The sequence below is a fragment of the Pelodiscus sinensis genome, chromosome 1, assembly GCF_049634645.1.
Source record: "Pelodiscus sinensis isolate JC-2024 chromosome 1, ASM4963464v1, whole genome shotgun sequence".
Classification (NCBI taxonomy): Eukaryota; Metazoa; Chordata; order Testudines; family Trionychidae; genus Pelodiscus; species Pelodiscus sinensis.
Genome location: NC_134711.1, coordinates 42421891 through 42444864, shown reverse-complemented (window position 1 = coordinate 42444864; position 22974 = coordinate 42421891). Strand labels below are relative to the sequence as shown.

Genomic DNA, 22974 nt, shown 5'->3' with positions numbered 1-22974 from the left:
TTTGCATGTGAGGCTTCTTGCTGGCCAGAGTGGCAGCTGAAGTGCTCTGTGTGACTGATTTGGCACCTTATAGGGAAGGGCCCCAGTCTTGGGCTGTAAGTAGCCTTGGTTCTGAGCAATTCACCCTCTCAGCAGTGCCCAGACCAACCTGTTATATTACACAGCTTCACCTACCCATCTCCTGCCTCTGATAGCAGCAGTGGGGGGGGGGGGGGAGAGCAGGCAGCACTTTGGAGACAGTGCTGACGGGAACCGACTTTTAAGCCAGCTCCTCTCAGCACCGGCTCCTGTCCCCGTCCCCTTCCTCTCCTCCCCGCTGCCTCTCATATAGAGGCAGCAAGGTGGGGAGAAGGTGAGTAGTCGAGTACTCCACTCAATTACCCGATAAGCATAGTTGACTACTCACTTACATCCCTACACAGAACTACTTGTTTTTTAAAAAATTGTTTTTAAAGTTATAGACTAACTTGGCTACCCCTCTGAGCATATGTATATATTGTATGTAATTTGATTACCATTCAGATACTCAATCCTCTGAAATATAAGAGAACACATGCCACCAGCATCCTAAATGAACCATATGCAACAGCCAGTGATATAAATGCAACCTTTACTCTTACCACATAGTTTTGGGGTCCTGCTCAGCATATGGCTTAGCATCTCACTGCTGAGGTATTTTTAAGTATTTTGGATACTATTTCAGAGAGAGAGTTCACGAGACAACCAAGACCTACTAGCTTAAATTACAATGCTTTATAGTGAATTGGCTCCAGTTGACTTCATCAGTGCTCAGACTCAGCCCTTTCAAGTTTGCCATTATTGTACTAACGTCATCATTCCATTTATTATTGAATAGGTTGAACGTGAATTTCACCTCTCTTGTGCTTAGTTACTGAACATTGTAAACTTCATGACCATTCAATTTAAAAGAAGTCAGTTCAACCAGTCCTCATGACCCATCTGGCACTTTTCTTAGAACTGAAAGGTAAAAATTCCAGCTTGAGGAGACATAACCATGCTGTGATTGAGCTAGAGCACTAAAAAGAGGGGAGCCAGGTAAGGAGCCTGCCAGCCCTGTTAACTTCTCCCCCCACCCCAGCACCAGCTGGTGTCCTGGACCATGTGTTGTTACCCCCTGCACCCACCCAGCATCTACTGGAGTTCTAGTCCAGTCCCACCTGAGCACCTGCAGTGCCTCTCCCAAGCACCAGCAGCACCAATGGGCCGCCCCCTCCAAGATTTAGTCAGAAATATATAGCACAAGTCATGGACAGGTCACAGGCCATGAGTTTTTGTTTACTTGTTTATGACTTTAATGAAAAATACCTATGACTTAAGCCTTATTTATCATCTAAAAATCCTGAAAATGCCTCTCCGCTAGTGTCATTGATTCCATAGAAACTATGATATAGCGATCTAATGAAACAATAACTTAACAATTGTCCAATCAGGAAATACTATTCAGCTTTGCTGTCTCTTTCTGAGGAAAATAAATTACTTGTTTTAAATTTGGAAAATGTAAACATTTTAATCCCGCGAAGCTATCCCAGAAGCGCCTGACATGTCCCTGCACCCCTGGCCAGAGGAGGATATCATGGGAGCTCTGCACACTGTCCCTGCCCACTAGTCCTACCTCAGCAAATCCCATTGTCCTGCAGAATCAATGCATGGGGTGGGGACATAGAGCAGAGACTCTCTGACTCTCCCCCACTTCAACCCCTCCAGGGTCTGCAGGGACATACTGGCTGCTTCTAATAGCGGCTCAAGGCCAAAGCAAGAAGGGAGCCTGCTTTAGTCCCAGTGGATTTATACCAATTTAAAATCTCGGAGACTGTCTGTAGTAGCCTCTGGCAGATTAAACCGGATGCTGGGAAACTCCCAGTGAAACCAGGAGGACTGGCAACCCTATCCCCCCTTGCCAAAAGTAAGGCCCTGATACTGTAATGGGATCCACTAATTTAGACCCTTGAGCCTATGGGGAGTCCTACTAGAGTTAAGAGTGTAAAGGGCTCTATTGCTGGACCCTCATACAGGATTTGAGGGTTCGATGAGTTAATGTTTGTGACTCTGAATAAAATGCAAAGTAGCTGCAAATGAGTATTAATATATGTCCGATGCACTTTCTCTTCCCTTTCTCCTTGCTGATTTAAAATACAAGGTGTTGGTAAGTGTCTATTTTCACAAGGGCTCGTGGCACGAGATTCCCCCATCAGAGGGAAACAGCTTCACCAGTCGGAACTGCAGGGGAAGGAAAGCGCATCCAGTGCCGTCTATTCTAAGAAGCCGGGCGCTCCGGGGACACCCGTCGCGCAGCCGAGCCCCTTTGCTTACTTCCACGTGGCGGCCCGGAGACAGCCCAGGGGCCGCTACCCGCACACACAAGTCGCGCGCCCTGCTCTGCGCCCGGAGTGCATTTCAGCCCGGCGTCCTGCGCGGGAGCGCCCCCTGACGGGCGAGCCCTTGCAACCCCCCTGCCCGGCGAGCTCTGCGGACCAATGGGCGCGCTCTCTAATATTCATGAGCTGCCGCGGGCCAATGAGCGGCCGGGCGCGACTGGAGGGCTGAGAAGCCTTGGCATGGGGAAGACCAAGAGGAACCTGCTCGCGTTGAGGCGAAGGACGCGCTGCTCAGTGCCCAGCTCTGCGCTCCAGTGGCTGCTGGTGCCGCCCCCCCGCCAGGCTGCTCTCGGGGCTGGGAGCGAGGGAAGAGGCGGAATAAGGGGAAGCTGCCGGTGCTTGTCACCTGCTGAGCCAGGCTGCGTGGGGCAGGGCCGGCGGGCTGCCTCCATGCGCAGGCCATGGGGAGGGCTGGCTGCGGCTTGCCTCGCCTGTGCGTGCGGTGGGCAGCGCTGCTACTAGCGCTCTGGCCCTGCTGCGCCCACGGGAACTGGATGTGAGTCGGGGGTGGGCGGCGATGGGGCTGGCGGGGCGGCCGGGGCAGGGGGCAGCGTTGTGGCCGAGAGGCTCCGGCTGCTTGGCTCTCACTCCCGGGCTGGTTCCGCAGGTGGCTGGGCATCGCCTCCTTCGGGGTGCCGGAGAAGCTGGGCTGCGCCGGGCTGCCGCTGGGCGGCCGCCAGAAGGAGCTGTGCAAGAGGAAGCCCCACCTGCTGCCCAGCATCCGCGAGGGCGCGCGGCTGGGCATCCAGGAGTGCCGGAGCCAGTTCAGGCACGAGCGCTGGAACTGCCTCCTCCTGCCGCCCGGCTCGCCCGCCGCCGCCTTCTCCGTCTTCGGCGCCGAGCTGAGCAGCGGTGAGTCCGCTCCGCGGGGGTGGGGCGGGAAGCGCCCCAGGTGCCCGCCAGCCTCGAGGGGCGGAGGCGGCCGGGGCAAAGGCGCTGGTGCTTGCCAAGCGTTGGCACCTTGGCCGGGGTTTGGCGGTCGATGAGCCGCTTTCTCCGGGCGCCCGGCTACTCCAGCCCAGCTACACCGGGGCCGCGCTCCGCCCGTGTGCGGCGCCGGGCGGGGCGAGCCAGAGGCTGGGAAGCGGGACGTCGCAGGGCAGAGCAAAGGCTCCTCTTCCTCTCCCCCCGCAACTATCCTCGGTCGGGGAGGGCACCACCGGGGTCGAGTGGGCATCCCGGGGGCCGCCGTGCCAGTGCCCTGCCTCGGGTCCCGTCCCCACCAGCTGCTCTCGAGATACTTCGCCTATAACCAGTATATTGACAAGCTAAAAGCCGCCTCCCGCAACGGCACTGGCAGCAACCTGCCCCCTGCCCGCAGAGCTTTGATCCTGATCTTCAGACTCACTAGGCGGCCGCCTCCAAAGGGGGTGGAGGGGGCACCTGGGTCGCTGTCTTCTGTGGGGAAGAACACATAATTCAATTTACTAAGGGACCTGATTCTGATCTGACTTTGCCAAAGCCTCATTTACATTTGTGCCCCTCCCTTGATTTACATGGAATTATCCTTGGCTGACATCAGTATAAGGAGAAGACAGAATAAGGTATTATTGATTTCTCTTATGCTCTGCCCTCCCTTCCTCCAGCCTACACTGGAGATTTGCCCTGTTTTCAGGCAGAAGTAGCTAACCACCAAAGACTTGATCCAGTTTCTCAAATTAATGGAGAAACTCCTTATTGATTGGTGCAGCATCAAACCCTAAGAGTAATCACATAGGGTGCATCTACACAGCATCCTTAGCTGGAAATAAGCTATGCAGTTTGAGCTATGCAAATTGGGTAGCCTATTTGGAGTGTATTTTTCAATAAACCGCTATTCCAAAATGTCCTTTAATCCTCATGGAATGAGGTTTACATGGACGTCGGAATAACCTGCATGCTGTCAAAACACAGAATAGCTATTTCAGGATATCGGAAGTATCCTGAAATAGTGCTGCAGTGTAGATGTACCCATAGATAGGCACCATGAACACTGAAGTGCAGTTTACTCTGATTTCAAGCAAGGGTCCACTGAACCAGTGTAAATTGAGATTGATGGTAGTGTACTATATCTAGACTAGGGGTTGCAGTTAGGTGGGGGAAGTATGGCTGAAATCTTCAGTGTAGACAAGTCCTAAGTCTAAATTTCCAAAACTGTCATAGCTGATTTTAATCTTTTAATTTTGATCTGCTACATAAGAACATAAGAGCAGCCATACTGGGTCAGATCAAAGGTCCATCTAGACCAGTATCCTGTCTGCCGACAGTGGCCAGTGCCCCAAAGGGTGGGATCACAACAGGTAATCCTCACATGATCCCTCTCCTGTCACCCACCTCCAGAGAAACAGAGGCTACGGACACCATTCCTACCCATCCTGGTTAATAGCCATTGATGGCCCTAACTTCCATGAAACAATCTAGCACTTTATTGAACCCTGTTAAAGTTCTAGCCTTCACCACATCCTCTGGCAAGGAATTCCACAGATTGACTGTGCACTGAGTGAAGAAAAACTTCCTTTTGTTTGTTTTAAACCTGCTGCCTATTAATTTCATTTGGTATCCTCTAGTTCTTATATTATGGGAACAAGTACATAACTTTTCTTTATTCACACTCTCCACACCACTCATGATTTTATATACCTCTATCATATCCCCCCTTTGTTTCCTCTTTTCTAAACTGAAAAGTCCAAGTCTTTTTAATCTTCCTTCAAATGGGAGAGAATATTCTGAGAGAAATGATTGTGCAGTTTGAATCCCTTTGTTCACAATAATGAAATTAACTGTTCAATCATAAACATTATTTCAAGCAAATTATTTGATTGTTTTACTTAAAAATACACACAGTTTTTACAATATCAATGTAAAAATGTACCATGTATACTGCAAATAAGAAAAAAAGAATTCAAATATTATTTTACTTCTTTAAATGTTTCCTATTGCTCTCTTTTGTTTTGTTTTACATTCACAGTACAGTGTATTTTATACATATTTCATTATTAATTGAATACAATAATTAGAATGTAAATCTCAGTTCACCAAGGCATTTAAGCACATGCCAGAGTTAAGCATGTAAGTAGTCTTTGGGAATTGTCTAAATCAAGGCTTAAACTAGGGGTAATTTATCTATATCTGAAAACATCAGGTTCTGCAAAGAAGCTCTCAGTGCTCTCCTGAAACCCTGCTGACTTGTTTCTGTCTTAGTGAAGTAGACAAAGTGTGGGTCTAATTTAACAATTAAACACAATTATTTCCAAATGTGTTTTAACAGAACACATTCTCTTTCAATATAATTATTTTATGCCAAATGTTTATGGGTTTGGACACTGTAAGTTATGACACAGGCATTGATTCCAGAAACATACGCATGAGTAGTCTCATTGAAGTTTTATGCATCAGGATTTCTCATCCATGTCAGTGTTCACAGGATATGGGTCTAATCCCATCTACTTGCCTGAAAGAAGAGTGCACAATTGAGTCCTTATTTGGTAGTTTAAGGTTGTGTTTTGTTGCTGTGTAACAATCATTAAATGCTATGATACAGAACTTAAGAAATAAACCACAAAAATAGTGTGCAGTCTGAAAAGACCATCCCTGCAGTTACCCCTTGTGAATAACTTTATTCCTGTGAATAGTCCTATGGAGATCAGTTGGGCCCAAATTTAGACCCTGTAGATCCTTATGTACAAGTGTCTTTACTAGCATGACTAGTCTTGTTGATGTTTCTTAAGGGAAAACGTTGTTTTGATGTTATAGTGAGCAGTATAGAAACACTAACATTGGGTTTTGTAAAAGTGGAGAAAAATAATTGTTCTTCCACTAATGGCAGGGTGTTTTAGGTGGCCTTTAAAAGTGTGCTGACCCTACCAGATCCTTTAAAGATATCAGGCCCGATTTCCCTGGGACACTTGCTTTGTCATACCTCCAGCAGAATTTGGATCTAAAGCTGGCTTAACAGTAAAGAGTCACCCCACTCGAGGATGATCCATTTATGGCGTAAAGATAGCATTGGAGTTTTCTGCCATTTCCCCTTCTTAATGCCTGCCTACAAGAGAAAAGGGGGTCTGGCTAAAGCACCCTTCTGCCACTGTCACCGCTGTCTGTAGTTTCATCATCTTTTGACTCTTGCACCCTTTATAAACTAAAACAGCCCTGGTATGTGGTCTGACTTTGTACAAAGACAACACTAGAACCATGGGAATGCACAGAACTCCCACAGGAACTTTGAGTCATCTTATGATCAGAACCTTTTTCTTTTTCAGATCAATATTAATGATGGAAAATAGCAGGGCTGGTCAGGTGTTTTCTATTGAAGTGTATTTTTGAAATTCAGTCAAAATTTCATATGGCAAAAAAACCCAGATCCACTTCTGAAAGTGGTGAAAAAAATGACACACATTCAGAATGAAGTAGCATAATTAAAAGAGCAGTCCTGAAAAAATCAAATGCACATGAATAGTCCTCATACATCTGTGAAGCTTGGTTAGGCCAGAGTCTCAATTCCATTATCCTGGTGAAACTCCATGAGTCAGGCACACGAAGTCCCAAGCATGAGTGGGACTTGTTGAAAATAACAACTGTCGAGCCCTCCCATTATTCCCTTTAAATAGTAGTTATTGTGGATTGACTTGCAAGATTAATTTGTGAGAATTAATAGTGGGCAGGTGTGGCTAATCTCTAACATAACATTTCCATTCATTCTTTTTAGGCACCAAGGAATCAGCCTTTATTTATGCAGTGATGGCGGCAGGCCTGGTACATTCAGTGACTCGATCATGCAGTGCAGGAAATATGACCGAGTGCTCCTGTGATACAAACCTGCAGAATGGTGGCTCAGCCACCGAAGGCTGGCACTGGGGTGGCTGCTCTGATGACATCCATTATGGAATGTGGTTTAGCAGAAAGTTTTTAGATGGTCCTGTTAAGAACATTACTGGAAAAGAGGGGAATGGATTGATCGCAATGAACCAGCACAATAACGAGGCTGGAAGGCAGGTATGCATTAGAAGTTAAAAATCTGATCAAATAATCATTCGATGTCACTGCCCAACGTGGCATTAATATAATGAGGCCTGATCCTGACTGCAAGTAAGAATTGGATTAAAAACTCCAGAGCAAAACGTAGGCTAAAAATGTAGGCTATCATCTGTCTTCAATTCACTTGAGTAGTTTTTTTAATAAATTTGTTAAAATAATTTCGAGGCCTAAGATTGAGTTGGAGTGCAGTAGAGACTTTTATCTTTCATGCTCCTTCTTCAGTACAATTTAACCACACCTTTCTCAGAAGAATGCTTGTGGTTTCATTTCCTTTCTGTTATATGCAATGAGCTGTATTTTTGAACCCTTCTAATATTGTGTGAACTGACAGAGTGGACATTAGGTTTCCTAGCTATAGTGTATTTTTTAAAAAATTGCTCTATACTTTGTTCATTGAGCATTACATGCAGAGTGTCTATATAGTTTTTTTCTGAAAGAAGACAGGCACCCACAGCTCTATTAGGGAAGTTACCTTGAGCTTTGAAATCAGTTGCAATTCTCATTGACTTCAGCAGGCTCAAGATTAGGGCCTACAGTGTGCAACCCCTGTTCCTCCAGGCACTGTAGAAACTTCTTCCTGCATGCATCTTGAAAATAAGGTGGGTAGGAGTCTGCTCTTCAAGCCCATAAAAATTCCAATTGTATGCTACTTTTGACCGTTTCATAATGAACGTCCACTGTTCCCTTATTGCTAAGTGGAAGTTGGAGGCAGCCTCAGTGACGACCATTATGAGAATGCTGCCCCTACAGGAGCTGTGGTGCTGGGGAGGAGATATGTGACAGCTTTCATATGGATCTCCTTGGGCTCTGGTGGGTCTCACAGGAAGGAACCTCACACCTTTCTCTTGGGGCTGAGTACAAACCTCTCCTCTGTCAGAGAATGATCAGGCAAAAACATAATCTGAACCTTCATAAAGGAACATTCATAAAGGCCCCCAGCAGACCAGGGAGACACGGAGCAAAGCCGCGGAGGACACGGGCGGCGGCACCGGCGCATCTTGGTCCTGCCGCCCGCGTCTCCATGGTCTGCTAGGGGGACGACGATGCAGCGAGGCCTCCATGGAAGCAGGACCACCAGCAGACCAGGGCCCCCAGCAGACAAGGGAGACGCGGAGCAAAGCCGTGGAGGACCCAGGCGGCGGGACAGCGGCACGTCTGGGCAGTCCCGCTGCCCGCATCCTCTGCGGCTTTGCAGACCAGGAAGACGCGGAGCAAAGCTGCAGAGGACCAGGGCGGCGGGACCGCAGCACGTCTGGGCGCTCCCGCCGCCCGCGTCCTCCGCGGCTTTGCTCCGCGTCTCCCTGGTCTGCTGGGGGAGGCCCCCCCAGGCCTCCCCCAGCAGACCAGGGAGACGCGGAGCAGCTTTTCTCGCCCCGGAGGATGTGGGCGGCAGGACCTCGGCGCGTCTGGGTGGTCCTCCGGGGCGAGAAAAGCCCCGTTCGTAAGTACGGACCCGACATAAGATCCGCATAACTCGGGGACTGCCTGTATTGTAACAAAGGCCCTCTTCCCTCAGAGCCCAGCTTCTGTGCCTTCAGTACAGTGAAGTCTTATTTCCAAAGCTGTGACTACCCAGTCATTTCCTTATCAACCGATTCTAAAGGCAAACACAGGATCATGGCTGTACAAATAAGTAGTGAGGAAGAGAACACAAGTATCTGGAGTAACTGTCATGGTGGATAAGAGGGCTATTGGAAGAATACTGTAAATTGGGGATGCCCAAGTGTGCTCTGGGCACAAGTCCTACCCCCACTCCTGCAGAGGAGCAATTTGGGTATTCCTACTACTTGCTGCCTACACAAACATAGACAGGAGCTTCCAGCTCCAGGTATAGCCCATAGGGTTTTGAAATGTTGCCTACGTCTCCTCCCCAATTCACAACGTTCCATCTGCATTGACTAAGGGTTCTAATAGCCTGCTATTCCTCCTTTAGTGGCCTTATGAATGCCTCACTTGTTAGGTTTAGCAGCGACCTTGCACAACAAGCAATTTCTATTCATGCACCAAGGAAAGTACAAGGAAACATGGTCCAGTGTATTATAATAATGTTTGTAGAGTTGCACATAATTAGGTGTGACCTTCAGGATCCAGGCATGTTGCCAGTACAGCCCTCAGTATCACTCCGGGCTCTATCTTGCGATATGCTGGGAGACCTAAACTGCCACTGAAGTCAATGGGAACTGGCACCTCCCAGGGCTGTCCGCAAAGCTTCGGTCACGCTGATAGAAATGTGTTCATTTTTTGTTCCACATTTACTGTAATGTTAAAACTTGAGACAGGGACAAATAATTTTCTTTGCACTTTATTATAACCACTACTTCATTACATTTTGGTGGGGATCGGTACCAGAAAACACAAGTAAGGACAGTTCTTGGCTCTTTGGAGTTTGCAGCCTAACACCTTGCAATCTGCCCTTTGTGGATGGAGCAGTTGCCCTGTTGTCACCAGGGCTCTGTATAAGGGAGGCAGGGCTCCAGTGGTACTGATATGTCTGCAGGAGCCCGACCTAAAAGCCAGAAAAAGTAAAATTCACTGTAGAACCCTGAGGAAGGTGTTAAACTGGCATTTACTTCCCCTTCCTTTCTTTTCTTCCCTTCTCTCCCACATCGATTACCAGTACATTTATATAAAGTGGAGAGGTTAAAAAAAATTAAAGTTTTACTGTACTTCATCTATTTGCTAAGTCTGTGGATATGATAGTTTTTAAAACTTTTTCCAGCGCTGAGTGTCACGTGTGCCAATAGACACGCCTAGTTGTTTACTTCTACCAGTGATTGTCCAAGTGAGATTGAAGGGGAAGCCATTACATTCACTGTTTGCTAAAAAGTTGAGCTGCAGTCCCAGGCGTAGGAAGGTAGTGCTTTGTTTACCGTCTACAGTTTGTAGAGTCTGGCTTCAATATAAGATCTACTTAGATTTTTGTGCATGCGCTGGAGAAGCCTAATTAAGGCTTCAGACATCCTTTGCCCTGCAGACAACTTTTATTAAATTTAGGTCTTATATCTGAAAAGGATTTCAAACTTATTCTACCAAACAAACACTCTAAAAGAAAAGTATTAGCTCTATTAATACGAATTTCTAAAGTTAGTATAAAAATTGTGGATGATTTACGTTATCAAAATGTTAGCCTGTGTTTGTGTGGAGTGAAAAAAATGCATTGAAAACAAAAGCTGTTAATGGCAAATCTAACTTACCTACGTTGCCTACCTACAATAACAGAGCCTGATTCTGCCTGTGTGACAGCCACCTGTTATGGAGGCAGGCTAAGACCCTGGGTCTAAATGTCCTCGGCTACCATATCCACTCTCATTCTCAAAGTGTGCACAATTAAATATCATTGCTGTGTTCCACTCAAGAGGTGGCTACATTTCAGCAATGAGTGGAATGATTAAGCATGTGTAGTTTGGGGAAAACTTTGAATCCTTCAGAATGAAAAAAGAGGCATAAATGGAAGTTTCATTATTACTACTGCGAAACTGACGACTTTTTTTTTTTGTCTTGCTAAGGTAAGCTGCAGGTGCTCAGCAGTTCTAAAAACTCAGGTCTGGTGCATGTCTCAAGCTAGGCATCCCCGAGCAAGTAGCCACTAAACATTTATCTCTTCTGTGCTCTTGTTTCCCCACCAGTAAAAAGGTTGGACACTAAGTTTATGTCTACACTACAATGTTAGTTCGAACTAACGGACGTTAATTCGAACTAACATTCATAGGCGCTACACTAGCGCTCCGCTGGTTCGAATTTAAATCAAACTAGCGGAGCGCTTAGTTCGAACTAGGAAAACCTCATTTTACGAGGATTAAGCCTAGTTCGAACTTACTAGTTCGAATTAAGGGGTGTGTAGCCCCTTAATTCGAACTAGTGGGAGGTTAGCCCTCCCCAGGTTTCCCTGGTGGCCTCTCTGGCCAACACCAGGGAAACTCTATTGCCCCCCTCCCGGCCCCGGACCCCTTAAAGGGGCACGGGCTGGCTACGGTGCCCGTGCCAGGTGCAAGCCTGCCAGCACCCAGCCAGCAGACCCTGCACCTGGCACGGCACAGAGCCACCCACCCGATGTCCCCCAGCTCACCCCCTCTTCCCGGGACCAGGCTGGCGGCTCCCGAGAGCTAGCCCGGGACCACAAGAGGCGGGCACCTTCCTGGGCTAGTGCAGACATCGTGGACCTCGTCAACGATCTCCGCACTAGGCACAGGAAAGTGGCCGTCTAGGGCAGGAGAGCTGCCAGCCTGGCCACCCAGGAGCAGGTGTGCATGAAAATCAAGGGGGTCCACTGAGACCCCCGACCCTGAGCCCTGAGCTTACAATGGCCGTACTGGGTCAGACCAAAGGTCCATCTAGCCCAGTAGCCTGTCTGCCGACAGCGGCCAACCCTAGGGACCCTGGAGGGGATGGACCAAAGACAGTGACCAAGCCATTTGTCTCGTGCCATCCCTCTCCAGTCTTCCACAAACTTTGGGCAGGGACACCACTCCTACCCCCTGGCTAAGACTACTCCATGGACCCAACCTCCATGACTTGATCTCACTTCCCTTTCAACTCTGTTCTAGTTGTAGCCTTCACAGCCTCCTGCAGCAAGGAGTTCCACAGGTTAACTATTTGCTTTGTCAAGAACAACTTTCTGGTACTAGTTTGAAGCCTGCTACCCATTCCTTTCCTTTGGTGTCCTCTAGTCTTTCTTTATGGGAACTCATGAAGAACTTTTCTGAATGCACCCTCTCCACCCAACCCCTGCTTTTAGAAACCTCTATCCTGTCCCCACTCTATCTCCTCTTTTCTAAGCTGAACAGTCCCAGTCTCTGTAGCCTCTCTTCATCTGGGACCTGTTCCCAACCCCTGATCATGTTAGTTGCCCTCCCCTCTCCCAGCCTTTCTCTTCCTCTCTCCCACCTCCTTTTCCCAGTCTCCCCCAGTTTTGTTCAATAAAGACAGAGTCAATTTTGGAAGAAACGTTATCTTTATTTTGTACATCAATAAGAAGGGGGGCTAGCGAAGGGTAAGTGGAAAGAGGTGAGGGAGGAATGGGGTACGAGCCCCCGATGGGGAGGACTGGGCTGGCTCTGCGGGCTTCTGGGGGTGGAAGCTCTCCTGCAGCCCCCCAATTGCCTCCTCTCCCCAGATGGCAGCCTGCGGCAAGTGCAGCTGGTCTGATGGCCGAGTGCTGTGATATGCCCAGTGTGGGCACTCCGGGCACTCCAAGCCAGGACTGGTTTTCAAGCGGGGCACCCCTGAGAACTGTCTGTCCGGGGTGGGGGTTGGGTCCCTTTAAGCGCAGCCCTCGGCTAGCCTGAGACAGCATCTCCACGCTCTAAGTCCTCCTCTGATGCCCTGCCGGCACTGCTTCCGGCCATCCTTAAGCCCTGTTCAGGGTCCACTCAATGTGGACATGCTAGTTCGAATTAGCAAAACGCTAATTCGAACTAGTTTTTAGTTCTAGACGCGTTAGTTCGAATTAGCTTAGTTCGAATTAACTAATTCGAACTAAGTTAGTTCGAACTAACTCTGTAGTGTAGACATACCCTAACAGACTACCAGCGAATGGGCAGTATTTTTAATGAGGAATATAGAGGAATTAAATTCTGAATATCGGTCTTGATTTATTTTCAGGCAGTAGCAAAACTGCTGTCAGTGGATTGTCGTTGTCATGGTGTTTCCGGATCTTGTGCCGTGAAAACTTGTTGGAAAACTATGTCTTCATTTGAAAAGATTGGCCAGTATTTAAAGGATAAATATGAAAACAGTATACAGATATCTGACAAACTGAAGAAAAAACTACGCAGGAAAGAAAAAACACAACAGAAAATACCAATCCGCAAGGAAGATCTTCTCTACATAAACAAGTCACCCAACTATTGTGTGGAGGATCCCAGACTAGGGATTCCTGGGACACAGGGAAGAGAATGCAACCGCACGTCAGATGGCCCAGATGGCTGCAATCTCCTCTGCTGTGGTCGCGGTTACAACACTCACGTAGTCAGGCATGTGGAGAGGTGCGAATGCAAGTTTGTCTGGTGCTGTTACGTCCGCTGCAGAAGGTGTGAGAGCATGACTGATGTTCATACCTGCAAATGAGAGAATCTGTCTCAGAAAAGAAAACAACTCCTCCTCGTCTAACAGGACTCATTCCTTCTCTGTTAGAATAACAAGAGGATCTGCCTTCATAACAGATGTCCCAGAATGCTTTGGTTTCCAACTGAAAGAGCAACTCACGACAATAATCACCTGCATGTAATGATTGAGTGACAATAAAAAAGGCCAAGCCTTCTGAGGAGCCCAAATGGATAGGTGGCATATTTGAATATTAACACCACAGCTACTATGGAGTATTAAACTTTTCATCAGCAACGGCCATAACATGATGATCAAGAATTGCCTTAAAGTTGTCAATGAGCACAATAGAAAAAAGTCAAAAAGAGATGTTGGCTTTTAGTGGCCAAAAGGATACTGGACACGGAAGAAGTATCATGCAGTTCTCACTTCCCTCTGTTAATAGTGGGAACCATTCAGTGACTCGACTTACCCATGTACAGCTTCTTCCTGCACACTGCGGAAAGAAATGAGGATGCAAAGCTCCACTGTTGAACGTGCGGTGGTTGATTAGCTACTGTACAGGGGGCAGTGTAAATGTGTCAGTGCTCAGCACTGTGGGCTGAGTACTGGGGAGGGAGAGGATATTGGGTAGGTTTGAAGTGGAGCTGGGACATGGCAAGACCATCAGTGCTGCAGTTTGAATGCACATAATGTGCCCAGTAGCAGCCATTTTTAGTATTTTCACAAACCCATCACTCAAATGTGCTTAGAATAACTAAAGGGGCGGGGCAGCTGTGTAGGACGCAAGTATGAAGGAAACAGACTTTGCTACAGTCAGCTCCACCAGATCTCATACATGTGTGTGGCACAGTATTCTTGCCAGCCCACTATCTTTAGACCAGGTGCCTTCCGCTTACTGTACTGTTGGATCATGAGTCACCCTGTTCATCTGTTCTGGTCGTGGCATCTAGCTCAGGTTTTCTTAAACCTCAGCCACATCACTTGCAGGATCAAACCAAAAGTTTATCATAAAGGGAAATAAATGTCAGAAATGGAATATTCCCATCTGCCTTTAGAACATAAGTATGGCCATATTGGGTCAGACCACTTAGCCCAGTATCATGGCCGCCAGATGCTTCAGAGAGAATGAACAGAATAGGGCAAGTTATTGAGTGATCCATTCCCTGTCGTCCAGTCCTGGCTTCTGGCAGTCAGAGGTTTTGGGACCTCACAACATGAATTTGCATCACTGACCTGCCTAGCAACTAGCTGTTGATAGACTTATCCACCATGAATATCTTTGCAGATACAGTAGATCACACCTCAGCCAGTGTTGCTTTTAAAACAAGATCAAATGCATGATGTACTTGATAGAGTGCCTCACACCATTAAAACACCTAAAACCACTGGTATTATTTATTTTTCCATTTTTGGCTCACTGTTATTTACATCTCTGAAAGGAAGGGAACCAGTCAGGAATTAGGCACTACCCAGGCACAGCTTGTTCCTGCACGTTGCTGAAAAATGTGATTCCGGAGCTCTAATTTTGAACATGCAGTGTTTGCTGGCAGAGAGACATCCATGTATTGTATGAAATGTCTAGTGCTCATTGTTTTTGTGTATGTAATTGTGTGTTAAATACTGCTTTAAAAGATTTGTGTGAAAGGGTTTTGGTTGCTGAAATATACAAAGATATATTTTTGATAAAATTTATATTTTGTGAATGTTTAAATTATGCACATTCTAGAAAAGGCTTTAAAGGCATGTGCATTAAGTTCCATGAACTAACATAAGATTACATTGTTTGACATTTGCTGGTTAGATCTCTGTTACTCTTGCAGTAGCTTTTAACTGACTTTTGTTTGCTTGTGTAAGAGGGAAGACACGTATTTGAACTGTTACATAAATGACGTATTTCTCACAAACAGGGCACCATTACAGCTACAATACTCCGATTATGACACACTAAGAATTAAATTTTCTAGTGATCAATTGATTTTTATTCTCTACAATTTCCTTTTTCCTCTTTTACAGCTTATTTGCAGAGTGAAATCCTGGCCTTGTTGAAGTGAATAGCAAAACTCCCATTAACATCAGTAATGCTGGGATTTCACCTTTGTAATATATCATCTGTACTTTTTAAAAACAAACTAGCATAGAGATGTTGGTTGGGAATTTCAGAGTTAATTGGGGCTGGGGTTCCTAATTCTCATGAGTTTTAATTATATTTCTCATTTAATTGGGTATCAAGGTCTCTTATCCAGATTTGAAAATCTCAGCCTTTACTCTCACTTGTTTGAGGAAAACCTAGAGAACAAAACAAACACTTCCATTTGTTTCATACTTGTCTTGTTGTTTTCTTGTGGGTGATGACCTGGATTTGTTTTCATATTTTCAGTTAGAATTTACTGACTTCAGGGCTACTCAAGAAAGATTCCAGCTGGATGAAATTCACCACAGATGCAGCGTCAGCACGAGGCCTAAATCTGTTTTTCAGGCTAAAGTGTGATAAACATGGTTTAGATGATGTCAGTGGCCCTACCTTGTTTTATCATTGTAGCGTAGGACTCGAAAGCACCCCAAGAAGTCAATTTCCTTGGGCTGTTTAATTGTAATCACCACTGGATGTTTATTTTACAAACCACCAATGACAGTGATTCCATAATGGGAATTGTTCCTGTATAATGACTGTGAGCTCAGTTCTGATCATTTATAACATGAGATTGCAGGAGTCTTGAAAGGGCTTCTTACCATACGAAGACTGATATGTAATTTTGAAGATCTTTAATGAATAGTTTCAGAGGAGGTAGCTCTGTTCGTCTGTAACTGAAATGTTTTTTTTTTTTTAATGAATAGTCTTGCAGTACCTAAGAGACTAACAAAAATTTAGATGGTATCATGAGCTTTCATGGGCACAACCCATTTGCATCGGAAGAAGTAGGTTGTGCCCAAGAAAGCTCATGACACTATCTACATTTTTTGTTAGTCTCTAAGGTGCTGCAGGACTATTAGTTGTTTTTTATATTTTTTTAATGAATAGATTCCTCCAAATCTCAATTGGATTAAAGAAGTGAACGTTGAAATATTATATGTCATCTTGTACATTACATAGGAGAAACTGCTTATCTCAGTCATGTTCCTTCACTCTGTCAGCTTTGTAATCATGGAGCAGCAATTTGTAAAAAGTAGCAAAGCTGTAAAAAAACAGCACCAGCCCATTTCCCCCCCCCCCCCCCCCCAAACAAGGAGTAATTACGATCCCTTCTTTAAACTCAAACTCTGTTAATTATTTGTTCTAGTTTGGATTCAGAAAAACTATGGCTGCTCTGTGAGAGAAAAAATTGTAGCATTATTGGGCTAACTTCATCCTGAGAACAATTGTCAAAGTCAGTGAAGTTGCACCTAAGATTAATTTGGCCAGTATTGCTTCCATACAAATGTGTCATTCACCAGTCTCTATGAACAGTGGTAGCTTTAGAAAACTACCTTCTGCAGGAAAACTTTGCTAAAGGAAGCTATATTGCTATGGGAATTCTTTCATTATCCAAATTTCTCTATGCTGGGCAGTACTTTCTAATGTATTGCATATATTGCAGCATACAAAGTGAAAGCAATAGATAACAAAAATGCAGGTGAGGAGCAAAAGTCTATTTGACCAGGCAGAGGAAATAGTCAAAAGGATACGTACTAAGGCTGACAACATATCCAAAGGAACCTGAATAGCAAGAGTCTAGCTCCCATGGATTTTCAGTAGGTCACATGACTTCTTTGAAACTCTTCACCTAGTTGCACTGTTAAACGTTACAAATGTTGCTACAGTGCTCACTGCCATAGAGTCAACATTTGCTGAGAAAGATGGCTGGTACTAATATTAAATACCTAGCTCAGAGATCTATAGATCTCAAAGTGCTTTACGAAGGAATTCAGTCTCATGAATCATTTTATACATAGAGAAGCACAGAGGCGCCAAGTGACTAGCCCCAGGTCATCCAGCAGGGCAGTAACAGTCCTGGGTCTCCTGAGCCCCTTTACAGTGCTCTATCTGGCGGTTGTTTCCTATTCCAGCTTTTGGGGAAATGGAGATGATATATAGGCACTGGGGGTCTTTGAGATGTGCAGTTCCTCTGGGTATTTAAAATGGATTGCATGTACACCTGGGATTGGAAATTCTTCAACAGCAGCACCTCTGCTGAGAACTAATGGCAGAAGTGGGCCAACTACCCACTACTCGACCACAAACCACATGAGGATCCAATGCAGAGGGGAAGGAAGGTGGGTTGTGAACACCCACCGGGAGCACACAGCTGGAAGAATTCCAATTACTATATGGTAAGTAACATTCCTTTCGTCAGGTGCTGGTCCCCATGGTACTCGCTGTGGGGTGTTCCTAGGCACTGCTTATTTAGCAAGAACAGGGCCAGATTATGAAAGCGGTTTTAGGGGCTGCAGCCCAGGGCTAAAGCCCCTATGTTCCAGACCAGCCCTTCCTGGCAGGGCAGGGCACGGGGAAAGTAGCTTGCTCAGCTGCTATTCCTTCCCCTCCCCCACCCTCCTGGAGCCATGTTGCATGAGCACTAGGAAGCTTTTTTCCTGTGTTGCCCTAACCTGGAGGCTCTGCCCCCTGCAGCTCCCATTGGCTGGGAATTGTGGCCAATGGGAGCTGCGGGGGTGGTGCCTCACGTTGAGCACAGGCTATGCAGAGCCACTTGTTCTCCCTCCCCCCACACACCGACAAATGGTAGCTGCTCCAGATAAGTGCCCTGCACTCCAATCCTTTGCCCCCTCCCATACCCTAACTCCCTCCCTGACTCTACACTCTAACCCTGAGCTCCCTCCTGTACCCAAACTCCTGCCCTGAACCTGGCTCACACTTCAAACTCCTTTGGATGCAGCCTGGAGCCTTCTGCACCCCAAATACCTTATCCCTAGCCTCACCTGAGAGCCTGCACCTCAATTAGAGACCTCACCTCCGTCCTGCACCCACCCCCCACTTTAACCCGTATTCCCCCCTCCCACACAATCAGCCCTGGCCCCCATAAGAGTTAATTTAGACCTGAGAGGAGTGTGTGGAGATACAAGGCACCACAATTTGCAGCATTGCTGAACCCAAGGGTGCACTGTTTGCCAAGCTCCAGATGGCTGTTCTGCCAATTTCAGAAAACAGGACAGCTTGCGGTGATGCTTCTGAGGCAACCCATGTCCTAGCTGGAGTAGCAGTTGCTGTGAGCTAGTAGCAGAGGAGGAGGACGCACCCAGAGATCCATTTTGAGAGTCTCTGAGAAGATAGGACCTCACCCTTCATTCTTTTGGCAACTGAAGCAAGCAGTCAAGGTGATTCATAAAAAGGGCTTGGTCCAATCCAAATAGAAAGCCAGGGCCCATAGACCATCTGTTATCTCCTGTTGTCTCAAGTGTGATGGGACTTCGGGTAAAATAGAGGTACGTGAACCATTTGATTCAGATGACGACTGCCAGGACCTTAGGAAGAAAGGGAGGATGTAATCCAAAGGACACTGTGTACAGCAAGTATAAGGTCTGCCATGACAGCACCAAGCTCACCTACTCTCCAAGCTGAAGTGGTGGCTGTCAAAAGAGCTAGTTTCATTGACAGATGCAGGAAGGGGCAGAAAGCCAAGGGCTCAAAGGAAGGGTGCCTAAGTTCTGTTAGTACAGGTGGTGCAGGTGGAGATGCAAGACGAAATACTCTAACAATGCTTTTGTGGAATGAGTGAAAAGTGTCCTAGCTTTGCTCTCTACAGACAGGTGCAAATGTGTTGTGGTTGTGAGATGCACTCTCAGTAAGCTGACGGGAAGTCCTGGTGTCTTTAATGAGAGGAGGTAATCGAGGTAATAGGGACATTCTGTCTCTTCTGGAGAAAGGCTACTCAGTGGAAGCATTTCCCCCTGTCACCGAAGCCACTTGGATGGTTTTGTCCTATTCAGCAAGATGGACTGTGCTACTTTTAAAGAGGTTCATTTTAAGCCTGTTCCCCAACCAAAAACCAGCTGTGAGCTGGAGGGAAGTCAGGTTGGAATGGCTACTTCTGCCACCCATTCTGAGATAGTAATGTGGGAAATGAATGCAGTTGGTCAATTTCGGGGCCATGGTGATCCAGACTGACACTGCCACTATGGGGCTATTAGAATTACTGTCAGTACATGTCTGTCAGAGAACACAAGGTATGAAGGGATTAGAGGCTGGGAAGAAAGAAATATGTTTGTATTTCTGAACATAAGAGTAGGAAGGCATCACCTCGGGAGTCTGGACCCTGACAATTGCTAGAGCAACAAACTTGGCATGTCATGTTTTCTTGGGTAGCAAAGAGGATGGCTGCCCCCATTGTTAAAAGATTCATTGGACCATGAAAGATTAGAAATCCATTTGTTGTCATGGTTGAAATACCTGCTGAGCCTCTCTGCTGGAGAATTCACGACTCACATTTACTGGCAGGGGATGGGGGATGCATGTAGTCAATAGCATTAACTGATAAGCTTTTACTTATCAGTTAATCATTTAATTGTCTTCATTTTTACATCCCTAATCTGCATGCCTCACGGACAGCCTGTAATTCTAGCAGGTTGCCATGAAGAGTGGGCTCCTATGAAATCAATGAGCCTTGGGTTTTGTGATCATCCAGGTGTGGTCCCCACCTCAGGAGATACACTTTGGAAAGGAGTGTCTTGGTGAGAGGAGAGCAAATAAAGGAGGTAGCACTACATGTCATTTTTTTTTCTTCCTACCACCTGAAAGATGCTCAAATTGGAAGTGGGAGGGGCTGTGCTTTTGCACACGAGCATCCATGGCAGCGTGGACACTCTCTTGCGCAAGAAAGCTCCGATGGCCGTTTTAGCCATAGGGCTTTCTTGTGCAAGAAAGCCCTGCTGAGCGTCCACGCTGCCCTCTTGCGCAAGATCACTTCTGCACAAGAGAGCTTACACCTGTTAAAAAAGAGCACAGCTCTTGAGCAAGAAGCCCTCTCTTACCACGCTGTGCTGTAAATTTCCTTGCGCAAGAGCAGGCAGACAGTGTGGACACTCTGCGCATTCTTGTGCAAGAGCAGCCATACTTGCGCAAGAAGCTGCAAGTGTAGACATAGCCCAATGTTTTGATTTTTGATTTACTTCGTAGTCATCCCTGATTACACCAATTATTGCAAATTGAGCAGTTGCCTCTAATTTAGGGCTTGTCTTCATAGCTAAACAAGGGAGCATATTTTATCTTGAAATAGCTCACATGCATTAGTTTCCCTAAGGTAAGAAACTCACCTTTTTCTACCAATGAAGACAAACCCTTAAAGAAAAGAAGTAACTTAGCATAGTGCTAACTAGCTGTGGAGTGTCACAGTCTTTGTATACTTCCTGAGATTCTATTCTATCAAGGGTAAGAAGATCGGTAACCCTATACCATCTGCCATGTTGGCTCAGGAGTCACCACCAATGTTTTTGAATGTATTTTGTGCAAGAACAGACGCTTTGATGCAGAAATTGTAGAGAAAAATAATCTAGTAAAATAATTTGAAGGTCATTTATTAACTGGACACCTGGACTATAATAAAATTAGCAATGAGCTAACACTGATGTTTTTAGGTAGCACCAGTATATTAAAATCATACCATTTCCCAGTACTCTCATCAAGTCAGAGCTGTACTGAGCCCCTACAAGAAGCCAGCTACCACGGAAAGTGTTGTCAGTTCAGTGGCTAGCATTCACTCCTTTTATTCAGCACCCTCTTAAGTGCTTTAGTTTAGTGCTAAAAGGCAATATGATTAGTGTAGAAGTTATAGTCCAATTCTGCCAAATCTCAATGGGATCTGCTATTCATTTCAGTAGGAGCAGGACTGGATCTCAAAGTAACCAAGCTGGTGTCATCCCCAGGGAGAAGGGTGAAATGATAGTGTTGCAAATATTACTCTGAGGCTGTGTCTACATTGGCAAGATTTTGCACAAAAGCGGCTGCTTTTGCACAAAAACTTGCCGCCTATCTACATTGGCCACAAGTTCTTGAGCAAGAACACTGACGTTCTAATGTAAGAAATCAGTGATTCTTGCGCAAGAACGATGATGCTCCCGCTCAGGAAGAAGACCTCTTGCGCAAGTGTTCTTGCGCAGGAGACCAGTGTAGACAGGCAACATGAATTTTTTGCGCAAGAAAGCCTGATCGCTAAAATGGCCATCAGAGCTTTCTTGCGCAAGAGAGTCTACACTGGCACGGATGCTTTTGTGCAAAAGCACATCTCTTGCACAAAAGCACATGCCTGTGTAGACGCTCCCTTCCGCAAATACTTTAACACAATAACTCTTGCGTTAAAAGTATTTGCGCAAAATCTTGCCAATGTAGATGTAGCCTATATGTATTTTGAAATAGCTTATTTCGTAATTTGTCACTGTCTACATAGTGCCAAATTTTGAAATAAACCACTATTCTAAAATGTCCCATAATCCTCGTCGGAATAGGATACCCATTATTTTGACAGATATATCAAAATAACGGGTGCATTGTCAAAATGCAGAATAGCTGTTTTAGGATACTGGCAGTATCCTGAAATGGCACCAGAATGTAGAGGTACCTTTAGAGCCACAGCTGAGACAGACAAGGGGAAAAGTAGCTTTGAAACAGCTATCCCTTCATGCTGGGAACTGCTGCTCATTCTTAGATGTCCCTCCCACAAAGTGTGCATTCCACCAACTAACGGTGATGGCTACAGGGCAGCAACATATCTCTCTACCCCGGTCAGGCTTCCTACACCAGCAATCGGAGTAGAGGAATGGTGTAGAGCCAGCTGAGATTTTCCTCACACCAAGGGAATCCCCAGTGGTTCCTGTCCATGGGTTTTATGGCTGCTTTGTGCTGAGAAAATGGCACTAAACCAGCAGAACAAGGCCCAGGTTCTGGTCTAGGATGTCTATCTCACAGGCTGTGTGTAGACTGGCAAGTTTTTCCGCAAAAGCAGTTGCTTTTGCGGAAAAACTTGCCAGCTGTCTACACTGGCTGCTTGAATTTCCACAAGAACACTGATGATCTCATGGAAGAAATCAGTGCTTCTTGAGGAAATACTATGCTGCTCCCATTCAGGCAAAAATCCTTTGCGCAAAAGGACCAGTGTAGACAGCTCAGATTTGTTTTGCACAAAAAAGCCCCGATCGCAAAAATGTCGATCAGGGCTTTTTTGGTGCAAAAGTGCATCTAGATTGGCCACGGATACTTTTGCGCAAAAGCGCTTTTGCGCAAAAGCATCTGTGCCAATCTAGACGCTCTTTTCCACAAATGCTTTCAATGGAAAAGCTTTTCCGTTAAAAGCATTTGCGGAAAATCATGCCAATCTAGATGTAGCCACAGAGTTTATAGCTAGATTAACTATGCATTGTCTTAACATTAGAAAATTAGAAGAAAACTAAGAAACATTAGTCCAACGGGAGGCTTAGCATCAACAGATTTTGTGGAAGAAGCATGTTTGGGCAAGGGTCTGCAAGAAGGGAAGGGTGTTGGCAAGGAAGACTAGTTCAGGAACAGTACCAGCTGCCAAGTTTCTATTCAAGACAG

General features: G+C 46.0%; 1 protein-coding gene across 1 annotated transcript; it reads left to right on the top strand.

The window, feature by feature from the left end:
- Positions 1–1283: 1283 nt before the first annotated feature.
- On the top strand, positions 1284–15429 carry WNT16 (Wnt family member 16). Its single transcript, XM_006122566.4, has 4 exons — positions 1284–2892; positions 3004–3248; positions 7081–7367; positions 13011–15429. The coding sequence occupies exons 1-4, from the start codon at positions 2798–2800 to the stop codon at positions 13473–13475; spliced, it is 1092 nt and encodes a 363-aa protein (XP_006122628.2). The 5' UTR covers positions 1284–2797; the 3' UTR covers positions 13476–15429.
- The last annotated feature ends 7545 nt before the right edge of the window (positions 15430–22974 follow it).